At 36.8% G+C, this 21,241-nt stretch overlaps 1 protein-coding gene across 3 annotated transcripts in view; it reads right to left on the bottom strand.

Annotated features, from left to right (window-relative positions):
• Ino80 (INO80 complex subunit) overlaps positions 1 to 21,241 on the bottom strand; it is a 136,603-nt gene that overhangs the window by 47,040 nt on the left and 68,322 nt on the right. For all 3 annotated transcript variants that reach the window (XM_004623395.2, XM_023711425.1, XM_023711429.1), the window contains exons 17-25: positions 20,133 to 20,217; positions 17,811 to 17,928; positions 16,367 to 16,452; positions 13,759 to 13,926; positions 13,436 to 13,569; positions 12,182 to 12,249; positions 11,521 to 11,614; positions 10,234 to 10,405; positions 1,373 to 1,513 (exon numbers count right to left, since the gene is read on the bottom strand). In XM_004623395.2, the coding sequence (XP_004623452.1) occupies positions 1,373 to 1,513; positions 10,234 to 10,405; positions 11,521 to 11,614; positions 12,182 to 12,249; positions 13,436 to 13,569; positions 13,759 to 13,926; positions 16,367 to 16,452; positions 17,811 to 17,928; positions 20,133 to 20,217 (1,066 nt within the window). The remainder of the gene's footprint in view (positions 1 to 1,372; positions 1,514 to 10,233; positions 10,406 to 11,520; positions 11,615 to 12,181; positions 12,250 to 13,435; positions 13,570 to 13,758; positions 13,927 to 16,366; positions 16,453 to 17,810; positions 17,929 to 20,132; positions 20,218 to 21,241) is intronic.

Raw genomic sequence — 21,241 nt, 5'->3', positions numbered from 1 at the left:
AACTCACTATGTAGTCCAACCTGGTCTCGAAGTGAAATGTCATCCTCCTGCCTCAGCCTCATGAGTGCTGGGGGCATGTGCCTGGCTATGTTTTGATTTTTTTTTTTAATAAATTTTAAATAAGGTTGAAAGTTGACAAAAATAATGGTAGAAACATATTTCTAAGGAAGACTAAAAAGATGACTTCTTTAAATAGACCTATGAAAACAGATTTGTTAGGCTAAGTGGAGAAATAAGATAAAAACACAGAAGAGTGGCCTGGGGATGTAGCCCAATGGTAGAATGCTTGCTTAGCATGTAAAAAGGTCCAAGTTCAAACCCCAGTACCACCAAAAAAACTCCACAAACAACAAAATCACAAAAACAAAAAAACATATACATAGAATGGCAAGAAATGCCAGCCCCACAACACACTCTGGCTGCATGAAAGCAGTCTCTTGAAGCAAAAGGAAACCAGCTGGGAAGAGGGAAAAATCATTCTTTTCTCTGAATACTGAGTTTAGCCATATCTCTATTCTGTTTCCCTCCTTTCACTTACTTCTCTATGGATGAAAGAAGACTGCCTGATTCTGATCAACAATGAGAGGAAAGTAAAGGGAAGATAGAGGCAAAGTGAACAACCCTGTCAGCCAGTGGAAGTCTTCGCTACAGTGCCATTTCAATAAACAGGGTGGTAGGGAGGGTCCAGGCAGCAGCTCAGAGCAGAAACCACACAAAAACTACCCTGTTGCAAACAAACAGCATAGCTGCTGAATGGGAAACAAGATGCAACAGTCAATTTTCAGACAAAGCAGACCTGTGAGCCACATACATTCCAGGTGAGATTGCTTAGGATCTGAGAAAATATCAGACAGAAATGGCTTGAAACTGGAGCGAACGTTCTGTTTCCTTTTGTTATATGGGGACTGTGCTGAGGTGATAAGGCCAGATCAAATCTCCCCATAATCGGGCTCCTTCCTCTGAAAGCCTCAAAAACCTCAATGTAGGTGACAAAGGGCTCCCTCTCCTGGAACCTGCTGTTGTTGATAATCTGACAGATGGCTTGCTCCCTTTGTAATTAAGTTCCTGACTATATGAGAAGAAACTGTCTGCCATTCAGCTACTTTCAAATCCATATAATTCAAGGTGAGGAAGTACTGTCTTGGGAAGGCTAGGACTGTGGATATCACCCCCTCCACACATACACACTTGTGCAATGCTAGAGACAGAACCCAGGGCCTTGCACAAGCTAGGCAAGGGCTCTAGCCTGTGCTTTTTATATATTGATGTTTATATGCTTCTCAAGGAGCAAACAGCTCAGAATACTTCTATTTAAGAAACAGATTCCTTGGAAATTGGTTTATTTCATCTCTTCCCTCCCTGTGGCACTTACTCGTGGACTGGCCACACACAAAAAAGATGGTAGCTCAGTGAGCAGGCAGCAACGAAGTGAGGAGGTAGCTGATCTCCGCTGATGGATGACCTGGTCTGAGTAGCCACTCACTGCTTTACAGTGGCTGCTGAAAATAAGAGACTTCAAAAACAAAAAACACAAGTTAGTGCCAAGGACAACTATGTTCAATGAAGCATAACTGAAAAAGTGCTACATATTGGGTATCTGACTTATAAGAGCTTTGTTCCTAGTTAACACTATTAATCCTAACAAGCACTAATCAAGTATGTAATGTAACTGAGATCTGTATGGTTTTATTTTTGTACCCTAAAGCAAGTATTCTAATTATAGTTCCTGAAAAGGGAATGTTATAAGTATTCACAAAACTTCAGGAGACAAAGGATGCAAAGTTATATCTTAATAAAACAATGACTAATAAGATTTCCTTCAAAATTTTTCTTTTAAGACAGTTCAGCGTCTTGAAATTAATGAAGTACAATGTAATTCTAACAAATATAACTGTTTTCTTATACATAAATATCAACAGAAATGGTCTATTGGAAACCATCTCTTTAATACCCTATAAGTAATTTAAAAATATAACTTTTTAATTACTATATCAAAAGTACATTTTAACAGGCTTTACAGCTCATGCTAAAACTTTAATTTACAGTCATTCATATTAAGACTCTTAAATATGGCATGTTCAAACATACAGAGAAGTCCACCGTGAGATCTGGAAATGTAAAAGTTCATTAGTGCAAATCATTAGCACAACATTAGACCTTTTTATCTTTGGAGCTACATTCTTGACCACTTCATTTGTTCTACTGGTTTTTCAGTAAGACAGATTGGTAACCTAAATAACCATATGGGGGAAAATAACACAAAAGGGAGTCTAATTTATACTCTGTTGTAAGGTCAAGAAAACAAGCTACAAGATCAGAAGAGTGACTACAGCCTGCTTCAAGACCATAATTGCTGTAATTCCAGTAACAAATCTCTTAGAGGCTTCTTTGTTCAGCACATACACGTTCTCCCATTCATATGGGCCTATTTTATACAGGGCTTAAATGTCCTCAAGTAAATTAGTCCCTCAGGATCATGGTTTGAGAGAAGTCATCTCAAGTTGTCAAATAGGACATATACATAGTTACTGGCATCCATGAATGAATCAGTGTATTCTAGATAATGGTCATATATAGACCCAAGACCTCAGCTACTTTTTCCAGAGGCAGGGTTCCCTATAGTGCTTTCTAATCACAAAGTATGGAGAGTTTTAAATAACACTTTTATTACAATGATGAATCTACATAACTTTGACATGTTTGGCTTTTTCTGCAGTGGCTTAGGTCCCTGACATTACTCAGCAGAATTTTAGTCTTCTGTTAAGTTTTTAATAGGTGTTTTCATCTTGCTGGTACCTCACTGATGTTCATCCACTTCTCTATATGGGTACATCCATCATCATCCAAATACCTTGTCTGACGACCATTATGAACAGCTAGAAATATTACCCCCAAAATCTTACCATTAATACACAAAGAAAAAACAGAACAACAAAGAAAACCCCAACAAATCAAAAGATCCAAACAAGGGCTAGCCAGATAGCTCAGCAAACTAAAGCGCCTGCCGGGTTCAATCCCCAGCACCACATGCTATGCCAGCCCCATCCCCTGGGGCACGCTGAGACTGCAACTGAGACTGGGCATGGTGGCACAAGTGTGTAATCCCAGCGCTTGGGAGGCTGAAAACAGGGGGATCACTATGAGTCCCATTTGTGTAGTGAGACCCTGTAGATCCTGTACTAAAAAATAAAAAATTAAATAAAAATAAAAATAAACGATCCAAACAAAAATCGTAATCAGGTTTTTAGTACTGTTTCCTAAAAGCAGATTTCTGACATTAGCAATAACTCTTCTTGCCCTTCTTTGGGTTTGATTGATTTAACAAAAGGTCTACCAATTTCTGTTAATCTCAGCCAGCTACAGTTCAGGCTCCTAGCTAGGAGGCCCCCTGCCACACAGAATATGCCCAGGCAGGTGACTGAGATAGCAACAGTAACTAATCTAGAGACATCTAAATTATTTCCAAACATCTACAGAAAAGGAACTCTATGATATCTGTTAGGAATCTATATCACTCATCCTCATTTTGAGTATTTTCAAATGGCAAAATTAAATCTACTTCTTACTACATAAAAATATTCAAAATATTTTTCAAAAATTCAAGAATATAAATGTAAAAGATTAGAGAATGTCCATATCTTTTATTTTTATTTTTTTTAAAAATTTATTTATTTATTTATATGTGTGTGTTTGTGTGTGTGTGTGTGTGTGTGTGGCCAGCTCAGCCCACCAGGGGGCGGGGCTGGCTGGCATGTGGTGCTGGGGGATTGAACCGCGGTCCCTGTGCTTTGCTAAGCTTGTTCCAAGTAGGTGCTTTAGACCACTGAGCCATCTCACCAGCCCCTGTCCATATCTTTTAATTGCTTCCCCTCAACAACACAAGGAAGAGAACAATTACAGAGTCTTAACAAAATGTTACTGTTAAGTTTTTTGGGAAAAGTCTACCAACAATTCTATTTCCAGGTGTTTATTCCCAATTTAGAGCACAGCCACATGTCTTACATGTGCTAGATTAAATTTGTATTATTACTGGAAGTCACTTATTCAAGGTAACTTATAGCTTTCTGATTCTAGATTTGAAAGAAAACACAAAAACCAAAATGTATCTCACTAATTCAAAATGCTCAACATACAGCATTTACTTCAGAGAAAACCTACTAACTTTGGAATATTTTTCAAACATATACTTTTTTTTTAAAATATTTATTTATTTAGTGTGTGTGGCCAGCTCAGCCCACCAGGGGGCGGGGCTGGCTGGCATGTGGTGCTGGGGGATTGAACCGCGGTCCCTGTGCTTTGTTTTAGCTTAGTTTGTTCTAAGTAGGTGCCTTAGACCACTGAGCCATCTCACCAGCCCTCAAACATATACTTTCATAGGTTATTTTCTATTAACAGTAGTTCTATCAAATCTTCATTAGTACAAGAGGTTCTTGGTACCACACTATCCAATTTCCCTTCACATAATGATATGAATTGTTAAGACACAGAAAAATTTAAAGCTGAGACAAAGAACATGAAATAGCATTGTGTAAGATGCTTGGAGGGTAAAAATAAAAAAACAAGGGTTTATTACTTTAATCTATTTTGGCCATAAAAAGTTTTTAGAAAAAGGTAAACAATGTCACACTGCAGGGGATGTGACTTGTCTGTAATGTAGCCACAGCTTTTGCCATTCTGTTGTCTCTTTCTCATGCTCTTGAATATCTCATTACCCTGTAAGCATTGGCAGCTATATGTGTCTTGTTGCCAGTATACATAGTGAAGTGAGAATTTTTCAATCAGTCTCTCGGCACCACACGAAGTCTTGAGTAAAATAAGCATGCCAGGATGATAGCCCCTACAACTGCACACTTCTTGCCACACTGCAGCATAGGAAAACACAGAAGTTTCCCCCTCTCATACAGACTTATTCTACTGGGGCCATGCTTTGTTATCCATGTTTTAAAACTAGAGAAAAGGGTATAGTGTTTATAAATCAATCATTACACTAAATGGATTCTATTCTCATAGATATTTTAAGTATCCAAACAAAAAGGGAGAAAAATAAAATGCAGAACACACAATGGCTTCCCAGAGGTTTCCACCAGGGATACTGACAACTACAATTCTCAGAAAATGATGATATATACTGCAGCTGAATATTAACATTTAGCAGAAGAGTTTTTGAAAACCTCTTGTTTGAGGAATTATTCATCAATAGCCAGAGCCAGTAAAGCTCTTAAAACATTAACAGAATAAAACTTAAACATTTGCCTCTCTTTTGAAAAACAACTCTTTATGTTAAGATCATTTGTGTATTTTAGATTGTAAAATCTGAAATGTCTCTTGTTTCTTTGTGGTGTTTGGCTCTCTAGAGTTATACATTACATAAAGCCTTCAACACATACTATGTCTAAGTAAACAATCACCACAACAGTTAATTGGGATAACAGAAACAATAGTAGTAAAATGTTTCTGCCAATCATCGTTTTTTGTGTGATTTAAATGAGAATAAAATATGTTCTGCCTCAAAGGAGATGACTTACTATAGGTCTAGCTTATTCTTTTAAGCAAAGGATTTTTGTTTTAATTATTTTTTGGTCTTTTGACATAGGGTCTTGCTATGTAGCTCAGTCTGGCCTCAAATTTGTAACAATTCTCCTGCCTCAGCCATTGGGATTAGAGGAGTGTGTCACCATACCTTGCTCAGGATTTTTGAAAAACCTGAGACCTAACCTCCTTATACTTTTAATACTATACTTGTTCTTTTGGTACTCAGGGTCTCTACCACTGAGCTACATCTCCATCTTAAGTTTTATTGTGAGACAGGCTGGCCTCAAACTTGTGATTCTCTTACCTCAGCCTCCTGCCATTGCTCCAAGGCCATTCTTCAATACTCTTTTATCCCCCCCAATAATTTCTTCAATACTCTTTACCCCATGGAAAGTAGTATGGGAAAGGAACTCTGGCCAAAAAACCAGAGTGTGAAGGAAGGTGTGTGAGAGTGAATTTCTGTTACAAATACTATTCCTACCTGAAATTCTCAATAGTAAGGCAGTGTGGAGGAAAAAGAAAATTAAGTGAAATGCAAGGAGAGATGCTGGCTTTTGTTTCACAAATAAGAACACAATGTGAAAAAAACATTAACATCAGAGATTTAAAATAAACCTTGCTTCTGTTCAAACCTTAAAAAATAACTTATGTTGGGGCTGGTGAGATGGCTCAGTGGTCTAAAGCACCTACTTAGAACAAGCTTAGCAAAGCACAGGGAGCACGGTTCAATCCCCCAGCACCACATGCCAGCCAGCCCCGCCCCCTGCTGGGCTGAGCTGGCCACACACACAAATAAATGAAATTTTTAAAAAATTAACTTATGTTTACCACGGATATTAAAAACAAGGCTACTCCACTTCCTACTATCACAAAGGAAATCAAAACAAAGAAAAACTTTATCATATCTGCATTATACTTGCAAAAGCCAAAATTACAAAATCAGAATTTGGGTGCCAAATTAAATGAAAATTAAATTTACAATACAGCATAGTTTGCAATGAAAAAGTTGCTCCAGAGTAGTCACATAAATTTTTTTTATGTTCTTCTTATGTAAAAGGAGACAAAACCAATGTGCTCTGCAACTTTCTTGAATAAAAAAATCTCAGTTCAGACAGAGCAGTGTTTCCATAACTATTTTGCTCAAGAAATCATTTAATGTCTTCAAACTTGCTAAACTTTGAACTACCTTTGAGCATCAGAGATATAAATATACATACTAAGTCAGAAAAGGACCTTGACAAATAACTACACATTAGAGTAACTGCACCAAGATAAGTGTAATGTTGATTGGCTTCTCCACCTTCCTTTAACATTCATAAAGTGAGACTTCCTAAAAAGCCAAAGCCAGTGTGAAAACTGCAATGCATATCCCTCCTCGAGTTCAAATTCTTATGTTTAAGCCCTAACCCCCAAGACAGTGGTATCTGAAGATGGGCCATTTGGGAGGCAGTAAGAATTAGATGAGGTCATAGGGTGGCTGCCCTCACGACAAGAATAGTGTCTGCAAAAGAAGAGGTACCAGAGAGCTTGCTTAACCCTCCCTCATGGGAGGAGATAGCAAGAAGAAAGCCCTTACTAGCTTTTAAAACTATGAAAAGTTTTTATAGTCTAAATCACCCAAAGGTTTTTTTTTTTTTTTTTTTTGCAGAACCGGGGATTGAACTCAGGCCCTTCAAGCGCTTATTCTACTAAGCTATCTCCTAGCCCCCAATTTTATTTTATTTTATTTTATTTTTGTGGTACCAGGGATCGAACTCAGGACCTTGCACTTGCCAGGCAAGCATTTATTCCACTGAACTATCACCCCAGCCCATCAAAGGTATTTTGTTATGGCTGCCCAAGCTGACTAAGATGCTTTCTTTCCTGTCTTTTTTTTTTTTTTTTTTTTTAATATTTTTGAGACAGGATCTTGCTATGCAGTTCAGGCTGGCCTTGAGTTCATGTTGTAGCTTAGCTGGAGTCTTTTTTTTTTTTTTCTGTACCAGGGATCGAACTCAGACCTTGAGCTTGCCAGGCAGGTGCTTATGCCACAGAGCTATCACCCCAGCACACTGCAGCTTAGGACTGTCTTGAACTCACAAAGATCCTCCTGCCTCAAGCTCTAAAGAGCTGAGATTACAGGTGTGTGCCACCATGTCCAGTCCTCTTTCCTCTCCTAGTATTACAAAAATGATACAGAATCTTTTACATCGTGATACTCTTTTTCTATTATTATCATACACTATATTTTTCAAACTGTCATTTGTGAAGGTCATAAGATGAATTTTTAGTAAGTTCCAATTAACATTTAAAAAACAATGAAAAATAAGGGCATATTATATATGAAGGTAAGTAATGTTTTGGTTTAAATATATGTAAATAAAATACATGTTTATGTGTTAGCTTTTAGTGTATATATATATATATATATACACACACACACACACACACATACATTTATCAGGTGGTAATGAATATATGAATATGCTGGACATGACTTTCAAAAGCCACAGCATGTAATGGGCTTTATTACATCTTTACCAATTGTTACACTTGAACTTCAACAAAGAATTCTTTATTCAGAATCTAGTTCAACCTTTTAGACTAGACACCACTAAAGGATTACTCATTCTACATAGCTGAGATCAGATATTTCTTAGAAATGAGTCTTAGATTATCAGATCAATAAACTGGTGAAAAATCTTTTCTCACTGGAATTTCAATATATAAAGTATATTGGGAAAAAAAATAAAGTATATTGGAGATCAGAATGATGAAACTGAAAGCAGAAAAACATCTCTATACATACATAAACTTTCAGCAGTGTGGCTGACTAGCATCATAAGCCAGAGTGCATTCTAAAATACTACACTATAGCAACAAATACATATCCACAGCACAAAATAAAATCAAAGAAGAAACAGAAATGAATCTAACTTTCAATTATATAATTTTTTCAAATTTTTCCACTAACTTTCTGAAAGGAATCCTACCCACATCTGAATTTCTCAGGAAATTCTGACATAAAGAATTTATTGAATAGACATTCTGAACAAACAAGTGCATTTTCAGATACACTGAAACACAGGAAACAAGTGATGTGTATCTTCAATTGCTAGACAAGATGCAAGCATCTATGATAACAAGGCATGACAAATCCTTGGGACTAATCCATGACAAATCCTTTTTGTGGGGGAGAGAATAATTCTTTTTGTACCAAAACAGAACAAACACATATCTTACTAAATTTAGGAGCTGAGAAAAGGACTTAGCCTACTGGAAATAACACTGCTCTTCATCACACCTATCAATAATCCCTGTGGAATCACAAGCATATTTTATCTTTCAGAAATCATGCTATCAGCACTACATTACTCCAAACAGGCTGGAACTCAATGCAATTCTTTTTTCCTTTTGCACTGTTCCAAAAAAGTACATGGAGCAATGCCTGAGAAACCAACTGGGAAAACAGAAGGAAATTATCTGGGCTTTTCAGTATATAGGGGTACATACTTCATTTAGCCAAAGAATGTCCTGCATTCCAAAACAGTTAACTATAAAGGCATAACATTTTTAAAGAAAATACAAGAAAAATAATCAAAATTTATTTATTTATTATTTAGTACATGGTCTACAGGGTCTCACTACACAGATCGGACTCATAGTGATCCTCCCATTTTCAGCCTTCCAAATGCTAGGATTACAGGCATGTGCCAACACGCACAGTCTTGAAATTCTAAACTTTAAGTCTAACTCACGGGGTAAAATATACAAACTAATGATAACTTCTCAAAATTCTCCAGGCATTATTCGCTTCATTCAAAATAAAATCCAAACTCTTAGCTGTATTGGAGGCCCCCATGACCTGGTCCTACACCTATACCTTCATTTCCAGCTACTCTCCTGTCACCTCCTTTGCACTGGCCAACAAGTGTATGAAAAAGTGCTGTATCATTATTCTTCACAGAATTAAACAAACACAGTGAGACATCTAAAATTCATAAAAATGGCTAAAATCAAAAGCATTGACAATATCAGATGTAGACAAGGATACTGAAAAACAGCAAATTCCACGTACCTCTGGGAGTATAAAACCAAGTGTTTGGCAGCAGCAACTAAATCAAATTGTGAATACACCTGATGGCATAACAACTGTTCTCCTGGATGTAAGCCCCAAGCGTACTAGTGTCCATGCTTATCAAACAACATGTACAAGAACGTGCACATCAGTTTTATCTGTAACAGTTCCCAAATAACCCAAACATCCACCAATAGCAGAACAAATTAATAAACCATTGTTTATCTGAACAAAGGAACAATTCATAACAATAAAAAAGAATGCTATATGAAACATGGAATAATATCAAATAAAAGGATCTAGACACAAAAAAAGTATATACTAGATAATCTCACTTACAAAAGTTCAAATATAAGCAAGAAAAATTTATGATACCAGAAGCAGAATTGTGATCACCTTTACTTGTCAGGCTATTTTGAAAGAGCATGAGGGAAACTTCCAGGGGCTGCAAGTACTCTGTATCTTGATCTATGTGGCTGTTACACAAGTATATACATGAAATGTGTTAATTTAAAATTCAGTATATTATGTCTACTCCTTTAGGAACTTTTGGCTTTATCAGGCCATCATTTATTATTATTGCTGACTCCCACAAAAAAGAAGGGGGTAATAAATAGGTAATTTAGATTCAAATAATTGCTTACCTTTAACAAAGGGCAGCTGCAAAGGTTGGGAAATGAAAGTGGAAAATTAACTCTGAGAAGGAAATCCTTATTTCTCAGATATCTCTGCTGGCTCTCCCCTTCTGGCTCTCCCCAGGAACGCAGATGATGGAGCCTGTAGGAGGCTTTCAGAGACAGGAAAAGAGCTAACCATCTGAAATAGACCACAGCAGACATGCTTATTCAGTGCTCCATGAAGAAGGTCTGAGGGTTGTTCACAATAGTGAGGAACTCTCCAAAGGATGTCTCTTCCTGTACATTTTTTCTGTAAATCTTAGGAATTTTAGCGAAGGTTCTTTCTTACTTTTAGCTAAAGGTGTTTTACATTTTTGTTCTATAAATTCTTTGGCATGACTTGGTTTGTTACAATGAACACTAAAATCCTCTGTAAAGCTCCCTTTAACATTTAAGAATATTCACATTTAGGGCCAGCGAGATAGCTCAGCAGTCTAAAGCGCCTGCTTTAGGCAAGCTTAGGAAAAGTGCTGGGACTGCGGTTCAATCCCTGCAACCACATGCCACACCAGCCCTGGCCCCCTGGGCAAATTGAGCTGGCCACAAAAAAAAAAAAAAAAAGGAATATTCACATTTACCACAAGACCTCATGACCTGAAATTATACTAAGTGGACCAAAGTTCTCAGTGAGGTTCCTATTACATAAATAGAAAGTCATAAGGTCAGTGGAAGCCATTATGCCAAAGAATAAGAACAAAGAACTAAACTCCCAGAATACTTTAGGCAGGCTATGCTGTGGTCAGTATCAGATTTATGAACCATGCACAAGCCATGGCTTGTAGAAGCAAGAAAAACATAAAAAAAACTAACCGGAAACTACAGAATTCAAAATTTGGTAGCATAAGTGAAAAGCCGAAATATTCACCACCACCCCTTTCCCATACTGGCGATTAAACCCAGGCCCTTCGCACTAAGCTACATCCTAGCCCATTTTTTAAACTTTAGGAGGGTCTCACTGGGTCACCCACGCTGGATTTGAGCTTTTAAGGCTCCTGCCTCAACTTCCTACAATATTAGGATTACAAGCATGTGCCACCATCCCCAAATAAAGATCTTCACTTAAGGTATAATGTGAAGCATCATGTAATGAAATGATCAAAAGCAAATTATGATTTCCTAATTTTAAAAATGTTATTTTTAACAAGAAAAAAGAATGACAGGCTCCAATGATGTTAAATTTCAGGTTTAATTTTAGAGTATGCATCATTTGTTTTACACCTGTTCTCTTTATCAATTGGTAAGCAAACTTCTCACCTGGCCAAAAGTCCCTGAAGCATAAGGTTTGCCATTTCTGCTGGAGATACATCAATAAAACGAAGAAAAGAAAAACAGCTTTCTTCATTAATACCTGGAATATCGAAAAATAACATTCTAATGAATAGCCAAGAAATAATATCTACAACCTGCCAAACTGCTGAATTTTCACTTACACATTCAAAAATACTCTGAAGAACCTGATCTAGATATAGTGTCACTACAACCACACGTAGTAGAAGCAGGCCTATGAAATATGGCATATATGGGCTAGACTGGACACAGTTCATCAGTTATCTTTGGGACTTGGGGATCTTTGACTAACTGCCTTTTCATCATTCCAGAAAAAAGGACAGGACAGAGAAAAAAGGATTCTAAGGCTTGTCTTTAATATTTTGAACACTACTCAAACATGAGCAGCTTCTTTCCCTAGACTAAGGAAGAAGGAAGTCTCATTAATGAGTCCAGCATTCATTTTATCAAATCAGAGCCTACAGATAAAGATGACTAATTTACTTAATTAAATATTATCAAAACATTATAAATACAGGTCTGATACATAGGCAAACCTCTGAGCAGTTCCATATCAGTCACTTGGCAAAACAAAGGGCATTCTGGTAAATCCTTAAGATATATTCTTTCTCAAAGATCCAACACATACCTTTTCTATGGAAGAGAGACTGTTGGATATAGTCTGGTGCAAACGGAGAAAGCAGGACTCTTAACCACCTGTGAATTAAATAAATAAAATAAATCCAAACTCAAATATAAATATTGGGAAGTTAACTAAACCGGAGGTTCCAAACCAAGGTAAATCTTAGGTATGAAATTGTTTCTACTTTTTAAGAAACTTACTGTCATATTACTAGGTAAATCATGGCATAAATGCCAGAAAGTACCAAGCACTTAAAAGTTTATGAAGGTAATACAAGCTCAAACAGTCTCATCTTACTTCAGATAAACACAATGTAGCACCATAAGTTATCAGATACTACATTAAACAAAAGAGCACTACAGCTCTGCCTCTTTCCTCTGATCACCTAGTGAAGTATTAGTCTGGAGCTATCACAAAGAACTCCAAGTCAAACCCTTCAAATATGTCTCTACTTCAGTTTCACTAGGTCATGTTGATGATTACTTCTATAACAGTTTATATTATTTCTCTACAAAAGCTTTCCAAGTCCCTGGTTCTCAAATGGGGGTACAAAGGAAAGCCATTAAAGTCCTAAAGCCAAGACCACCCTAACTCAAGGGTAAAAATGAACCACACATCAATTTTCTGAATGTAGTAGTCTCCAGCACGACAGCCTAACAAGGAGTACTTCAACTTTCACTCAATCTATTACTGCTAACTCCAAAAAGGCAAATTTGATTGATTTTAAACCCAGGCCAAGGGTGGCAGCACATGACTGTAATCCCAGCACTCAGGAGGATGAGGCAGGAGAACTGCTGTGGGTTTCAGACAAGCCTGGGCTACATAAGTGAGTTCAAGGCCAACCTAAACTATACAGTGAGACCATATCTCAAAAAACAAAAACAAAAATCACACACACAAAAATCCAATCAGTTCTCCAATATGTGTGCCACAAAAGCTAATTTCAGTATATGAAGCTACTTTATTAATTTTCTGTTCACATGTGATGCAAGTACACATTTATACACAGGTGCTCATTCCTGAGTTAGAAAGCCAACTCAAAGTGGCTAGAGCTTTTAAGATCAACTAGTTTAAGCCTGAACAGCACTCATACCACATATATTTGTCCAATCTCATTGTTGGCAATACCTCACTGTTGGAAAAAAAATCACACATTCCTCATTAAACTTATCTACTAAGCCACAGGACCCAATTACAAAAGCAAAACCAAAGCAAAGCAGAACAACCCATCCCAGAATAAACAGATAAATGTTTGCTCACCTATCTCGTGAATGGTTGAAGACCCTGATCTGTCCATGGCGGTAGATAAACTTCGAAATCTCATATGGCTTTAGGGAAATATGAAATGGAGACCAAGTTTCTTGTCGTTCAAATAACTCTGGGTGATTACACACCTAGGAAGAAGAGAAATGGGACAATACTGTCACATGCACTCTATGAAAGGATGAGGGACTCCTCAAACCTGAATGTTTATCTTTGTGAATGTTTGTTTTCACCTTTATAACAGTCTTTATTTTGAATAAAGCCTTTTCTTTGAAGGGGATAATAAATATAACATCGGAACAAGTGGCCTAATATCTTACCTTCCTAAACTGCATGACTAGGTTCATGAGGCTGCTGGTGGTGTTCTGTGCTTGCTGTGTTGAGCCCATAGAAGACTGCAATAGATCTTCAATGGAAATTTTGTTCTTCAGTGCCTGATATAATAGCTTTTGTCGGCTGGTCAGTTGGCAGTACATTAGAATCTCAATCTAAAAATTAGTAAGAATACTCATATTTGGAAAAATCATTTATAAGAAAACTCAGTATCAATCAGCCTAAAGTAGAAAGCACATACCCTACAATGAATATGATTATGTATATTTAAATGTACCAACAAACTTCATTTTAAAAAAGCACATACAATCCAGATTACAACTCTTTTAAGAAAATACTTCCTTGAGCTCACTATTTCTATAAACCTGTTATATGTGTGACTAATCAGAAACAATGTTGCCTTCCTTTATCACTCACTTTATATGCTCTCCCTGAGCAATCTCTTCCATTGCCAACAACATCAATTATCACTCTTTATAGTATCTCACAAAAATACACTCCCAAATGTCCCAAAACATTACCCGCTCTATCTTTTCAACAACTATAAAAGTATCTCTCAGTATGTAATGACATATGTATCATAGCAGGAAAAAGCAATTATCTTTTCCAAGGCAGGCATGGCAGTACATCACTATAATCCCAGCATCTGGAAGGCGGAGGGAAAGGGAGTTTGGGCACAGCCTAAATAGTTTAACAATTTAGTGAGAGCCTGTGTCAAATTGAAAATAAAAAAAGCTGGAGATAAGGATGTGGTTAAGTGTGAATGTCCTGGGATCAATCTCCATTCCAACCCTCCACCTTGCTGTCTGTCTATCTCCATCCCCATTATTAAATTTACTAAACTGGTTAACAGCATAATTCATTCAGGTGCCCAAAGACAAACTTCAATGAACTCTGATTTCCCTTTCATACATGACTTTCAACCATTTCCTAAATCCTTCAGTTCAACCTGGAAATTTACTGCTAAGCATTCTCAATACCTTTTGGTAGGCATCAGATGTAGTCTAGACTGCTATTATTTTTGGGACTGTCTGGCTTTAGACTATACTGATTTTACTATACTTCTCATATAACCTTTTTTTTTTTTTTTTTTTTTTTTTGGCGGAATGGGGAATTGAACTCAGACCCTTGTGCTTGCCAGGGAAGTGCTTATTCTGAGCCATCTCCCTGGCCCCTCATATAACTTTTATAAAGTAATAATACAACAACCCAGGGCACATTAAACTTTTTTTTTTTTGAAGACTAGGTCTTGTTTTGTGGTTCAGGTTGGCTTTAAACTCATTATGTAGTCCAGGCTGGCCTCACATTTGCAGCCATTCTCTTGCCTCAGCCTGTCAAGTGCTGGGATTGCAGGAGTGAACCACCATAATGGATAAGCACATTAAACTACTCTAAAACTAAGTATGAATTTGAAGAAATACAAGCCATAGGGAAACAATGACACAATTAGCAAAATTTGGTATGCAGAAAACTGTAAAGACAAATACCTTAGTTTTAACAAAGAAACGTAAGGAAAAAAGGAAGATCTAATCAAAGTATATGTGAGATATAGATCACTTAAATGCTTATATCTAGGGGGCCTGCCCCTTAGCTCAGTTCTTTAAGTGGCTGCTTCAACAAAGCCGTCAGGCTCAGGTTGCTGTGGTTCGATCCCCACAACTCAAGCCAGCCAGTCATGCCTTGAAGGCATTTGGAGCAAAAAAAAAGCTTATATCTGATTCTAATAAACTTTTTTTTTTTTTTTCAGATAGGGTCTCACTATGTAACCCATGCTGGCCTTGAATTTCAACAGACCTCCTGACTCAGTACTGAAAGCACTGGAATTATGGGCATGTGCCACCACACTCAGTTCAACAAACTAATTCTTAAAAAGACAAAGATAAAAAAAAAGGCATGGACAGACAGATGGAGAAAAAGACAACTAGGCATATCTAAGTGCTAAATGAATATATCATACTGTCACAGAATTTAACTTTCTTGTAGGAATGACAGTATGTGATTATGTATGTACTTTTAAGAAGACTAAATCTTTCAGATATATATCAACATACTAGTACATGTGGTTAGACATTATCATGGCACATGTCTATAATCCCCAGCTACTTGGAATTTGAGGCAAGTGGACTGCAAGTTCTAGGCCAGCCTGGGCAACTCAGGAAGCCCTATCTCACAATCAAATATAAAAAGGTTGAAGATACAGTTCAGTGCTCCCTTTGTCCAATCCCCAGTACTATACTGCAGAAGAGAAGAAAATACTTATAAACAAAATCAAAGAGCCTGAGATTTGTTTCAGAATAACCCAGAAGGGTAGGGATGGCCATGAGCTTATCACTGTTGAAGATGTACAATGGATACAACGGGATTCATTTTACTGTTCTGTCATTGTAATGTTTCAAATTTTTCACTAATAAAATATAGTAAACAAAACTAAAGGAAAAATGTTATTTTCCTTTATTATTTGACTCATTTTTTAGTCCTTTTCAATTTACTCAAGTTTAAAGGTAATTTCTCAAACTAGTCATGCTTCCACTAAATACACCAAGGAATACCTCAGTCTAACCTTAAATTGGTGCCTAGGAGGTCATCTTTTCTTACCTTGTCAGACAATTCATTTTCTACATCTTTCTTAATTCTCCTCAGCATAAATGGCTTCAAGATCATGTGTAAACGAGAGAGCTGATCTGAAATAACAGGAGGCCAACCAAATAAAACATATTGCCTTAATACATACATTCATCAGAAATCATGTTTCTTTTTTTTTTTTTGACACAGGGTCTCGTACAGTTCAGGCTGGCCTTGGACTCATACCAATCTTCCTGCCTCAACCTCCCAAGTGCTAGGATTATAGGCTTGTGCCACCACACTCAACCTTCTAAACTCTATGTTTTGGCTTGATTCTCTGAAAGCAAACTAGGACTTCTTCCCAAGGAGAAAACAGAGGAATTTTAATTTCTTCTAACATCTTGCTATGTAGTTAACTGGACAAATGTACTACATTCTATTTTCATTAGAATTCACTTAATAGTGTTTTAGGAACAATTTTGTCAATAGTAGGCTTCTTATAGAGATCTAACAAAAATCATCTGAAACTTGAGGTTTTCCTCAAAAAATATCTTTCAAAGGATGTCAGCAAATCAACTTGTAGTGTAAAACACTTAAAGGACTTTCCTTATTGTTGATGGATGTCTTATGTTTATGTAACAAAACCTTACAATATTCTTAAAATTGGGCACAGCTGGGGAGATAGTTCAGTAGCATAAATGTCTGCCTGGCAAGTGCAAGATCCTGAGTTCAATCCCCAGTACAAAAACCAAAACCAAAACAAACAAACCAAAAAAAAAGTACATATTCAGCAAGGTCAAAAGTATTTAAAAACTATTCAAAACATTCAAGGCCAACTTCAACTAAGAGCAAGATCCTGTCTCAAAACACAAAACAAAGTTCACAGGCTGAGGAGATAGCTCAGTGGAATAAGTGCTTGCTTGGCAAGTGGAAGGTCTTAAGTTCAATCCCTGATACCAAAAAAAAAAAAAAAAAAGTTTACTTATAAAAAAATAATAAAATGGGGGGCCTGGCCCTAGCTCAGTCCTTTAAGTGGCTGCTTCCACAAAGCTGTCAGCCTCAGGTTGCTGTAGTTCGATCCCCACAACACTCCAGCCGCCAAAAGTGCCCTGAAGGCATTCAAGGAGCAAAAAATAAAAATAAATAAATAAATAAATAAATAAAATAAAATGGCCCTTCTAATAGTCTTAGTTCTTATAGAAAAAAGCATGGCCCATTACATAAAGATATATCCAATATACAATTTTCAGGACCTATATGAAAAAATGAGGACAGTGTAAGCCAAAATGTTAGTACTTTATTATGAATTAAACTTAAAGAGCTTTAATTAGTCAAGACAGAGTAGCCAATACCTACAATAGCTTGTTTTTGAATCTTTCAAATATATCAAAAGCACCTAATTAATCTGTAAGAGTTGTTACCCAGTTGTTCCTACACTTGTAGGTCAAAAGAAAAGTAAGCTCCTAAGAGTACTTACTCTCATCAATGGCAGATTTGTTTTCGGCGTGGCTCTCAATGTCCTTGGAAAACCATTCATTAAATTCTTCATGTGAATCAAATAATGTTGGCATAATAAAATGTAATAGAGCCCAGAGCTAGAAAAAAAAAGGGGGGGGGTAATAAATCAAATGGCAATGCAATGGCTATGTGTGAGGGTTTATTAAGACTCTGAAGAGACTGAAGGTCAGGGATTTGAGTGACTATGGTAGGGAAGGGCAGTATCTTTTCTAAAGGTGAGTGAAAGACTAAGCAAGCACAGTGCCTATTAGGTGTGTCATAAAATATATAATTGTTTTCAACTTATTTCATTTTTCTTTTCTTTTTTTTTTTTTTTTTGTCAGAACCGGGGATTGAACTCAAACCCTTGCACCTGCCAGGGAGGTGCTTATTCTGCTGAGCCATCTCCCCGGTTCTTTTCAACTTATTTCAAACTAAAAGTTTGAAAGTCCAAGTGCTGCTCAATTTTTCAGTAAGATAATTTTAAAGATCATATACACATGTATATACCTCAGTTCATGAATTTTATTTCTTTTACATTTTGAGGAAGATAACTGTGTATGGAAGGCGGCTTTGGTTGTGTTTGTTATCCATTATAGACTTTGTGGATGAAGTGAAATTTTGTCAAAAACTTTTGAGAACCAAATTGTTTGCAAACAGCATTTATAAAACAATGTATTATTATACATAAACATCTATTCTATAATGGAACATAATCTGAGGCAGAATAACTGGCTATTAATAATTTTATTTATTTATTTTTTAAAAAAATTATTTATTTATTTTATTTATTTATTTATGTGTGTGTGTGTGGCCAGCTCAGCCCACCAGGGGGCAGGGCTGGCTGGCATGTGGTGCTGGGGGATGGAACCGCGGTCCCTGTGCTTTGCCAAGCTTGTTCCAAGTAGATGCTTTAGACCACTGAGCCATCTCTCCAGCCCCTATTAATAATTTTAGATCAGGGGGTCAGAAAATTAAGTCTGGGGTTACACTGGCCAGCCACGGATGAATGGATGGATGAAGAATGGACAGACAGAAAGACAGACAAAATTTTTTTTTGGTCTTTTTGAGATAAAGTCTCACTATGCTGTGTTCAGGCTGGCCTTGAACTTGAAGATATCTTCCTGCCTAAGCCTACCATGCTGGGATTATAGGCATGTGCCACCATGCCTGGCTACCATCTCTTCTTGTCAATAAAGTTTTACTGAAACATTGTCATGCCTATTAATTTATATACTGTCTATGGCTGATTTGTACTAGATAGATAAAGTTGAGTAGTTGCAACAGTGATATAAGATCTGAAAGTTTAAAATACTGTGTGGGTCTTTACAGAACGTTTTCACCCCTATTCTAGACTATTAATTGTCTTTTGATTACAGTCATAGAATTCATTCCACAATTCTGGTTGCAAAGTGAGCATCAGAATTGTGGAATTTTTTCTTTTCTTTTGTTAGATACAGGGTCTCACTATGTAGTTTTGGCTGGTCTTGAACTCACTATGTAGTCCAGGCTAACCTTGAACTTGGAACAATCTTTCTGCCTCAGACTTTGTGGAATGAGTTCTACAACCAGAATCATGAAAAGAATTAAGTGTATAAACCAAGGTACTACTGTTTCCGGTCAAACATAAAAATCTCTCTGCAGGGCCAGCGAAGATAGCTCAGTGGTCTAAAGTGCCTGCTTAGGCAAGCTCAGGCAAAGCGCAGGGACCACAGTTACAGTCCCAGCACCACATGCCACGCCAGCCCCACCCTCAGGATGGGCTGAACAAGACACACACACACACACACACACACCCCTCTGCATTAGATGTGCATCACTTCCTAATGTGGCTATTTATTATATAAATATAAATAAATAAAAAATAACAAGAAAATAACAATGATGCCTAAAAGATAACTTGGGGAAAGCCATGGTTGAATTTTTCTTTTTATGTGGAGAATATATTTGTACAGAGCAGTAACATTCCAAGGAAGCATAATGAAGACCTCAATGATACAGAATTCTGTCTTTTAAAGAGATAAGCCTGGTCTGCAAGCAGGCACAGGGGCCAGTGGTTCAAACCCTGGTCCTGCTGTGCCAGCCCCACCCCGGGGGCATGCTGAGATGGCAATTGAGACTGGACACAGTGGTGTGTGCTTCTAATCCCAGCTCTTGGGAGGCTGTAAACAGGCGGATCACTACAAATCCAATCTAGTAGTGAGACCCTGAACACATCATAGAACCTTCCCTAAAATTAAAAAAAAAAAAAAAAAAAAAAAAAAGAACATAAGACTGGGACCTACCAGGAAGTAGTACCTACCTCAGCCATGGTGTTTTGAATGGGAGTTCCAGTTAGCAAAAGTCGATTCCGACACTGAAACTGTAAAAGGATCTTCCAACGAACACTGCCCAATTAAAATTATAAATTCCTAAGTTAGCAGTAAATATTTCTTTATCCTACTAAGTCTTTGTATTTCTAAAAATGCTTTCAAAATAACTTCAGAATCATATTCCATTATATACACAATTGGAAAAAATTCAACAAATTGAAGACATAAAATGAGCAGAACTGATAGTTTATACAGAAAATATAGTATGGTTTAGAAAATAATCAACATATGATTTATTTCTGGGGAACTGTGTACTAATTCCCCAAAACAAATGTAACCATTATGTATCACAAACACAAACACCAATGTTTTAAAAAAAAGAAAGAAAAAGCAGCTGTTTAACAGGCAGAGAAAAATCCCTTTCTAGCTTCTATTGTCCTCAATCAGTTTTCTAATAGTCATTAAAGGGCATTTATCTGTAACAGAAAGTATTATAATTACTAATATGTATGCCTTTGTAGTATGAGTTTAGAGCAAGAAATAAGTAAAGTGAACCATGCTGCTCCTGACCACAGGCACATGTTTCTTCAAAAGAGTACCATATAAACTAATCCCTTTAGAAACAGGAAGTTCCAGAGAAGAGACCATCTGCTAATTAAAATGTATTTCTCAAACGAAGTCCAATGGACTCACCAAGAGTTAGAAACAAATCAAAGCGAAGGGTTGCAAGTACCTAGCAACACCATAGCCACACATGCTTCCATTTAGTCTTAAAGGTATAGACATTTTAAATATAACAGTCTTAGAGGTCTGACAATCATACAAAGACCGAAACAATCTACAAAAAAACAGAGAACCTCTAAATCTTCAAAGTTTAACATTCTACATCTTAGAATGCAAAAAGGTCATTTTAGACAAGTTCTTTTATTTATTTTTTTCTTTTTTGGTGGAACCGGGATTGAATTCAGGCCCTTGCGCTTATTCCACTGAGCTATCTCCTCGGCCCCCAGCAAGCATTTTCTAAATAGAAATTTTCCTTAAAGAAAAAGATCTATTAAAGAATCATAATTATCGAGTAGGAAGATAAATTTTTTTTTTT

This window comes from Octodon degus, unplaced genomic scaffold (genome assembly GCF_000260255.1).
Source record: "Octodon degus isolate 3935 unplaced genomic scaffold, OctDeg1.0 scaffold00002, whole genome shotgun sequence".
NCBI classification, from domain to species: Eukaryota; Metazoa; Chordata; class Mammalia; order Rodentia; family Octodontidae; genus Octodon; species Octodon degus.
The sequence above is the reverse complement of the archived record's forward strand: the minus strand, read 5'-3'. Positions and strand labels throughout refer to the sequence as shown.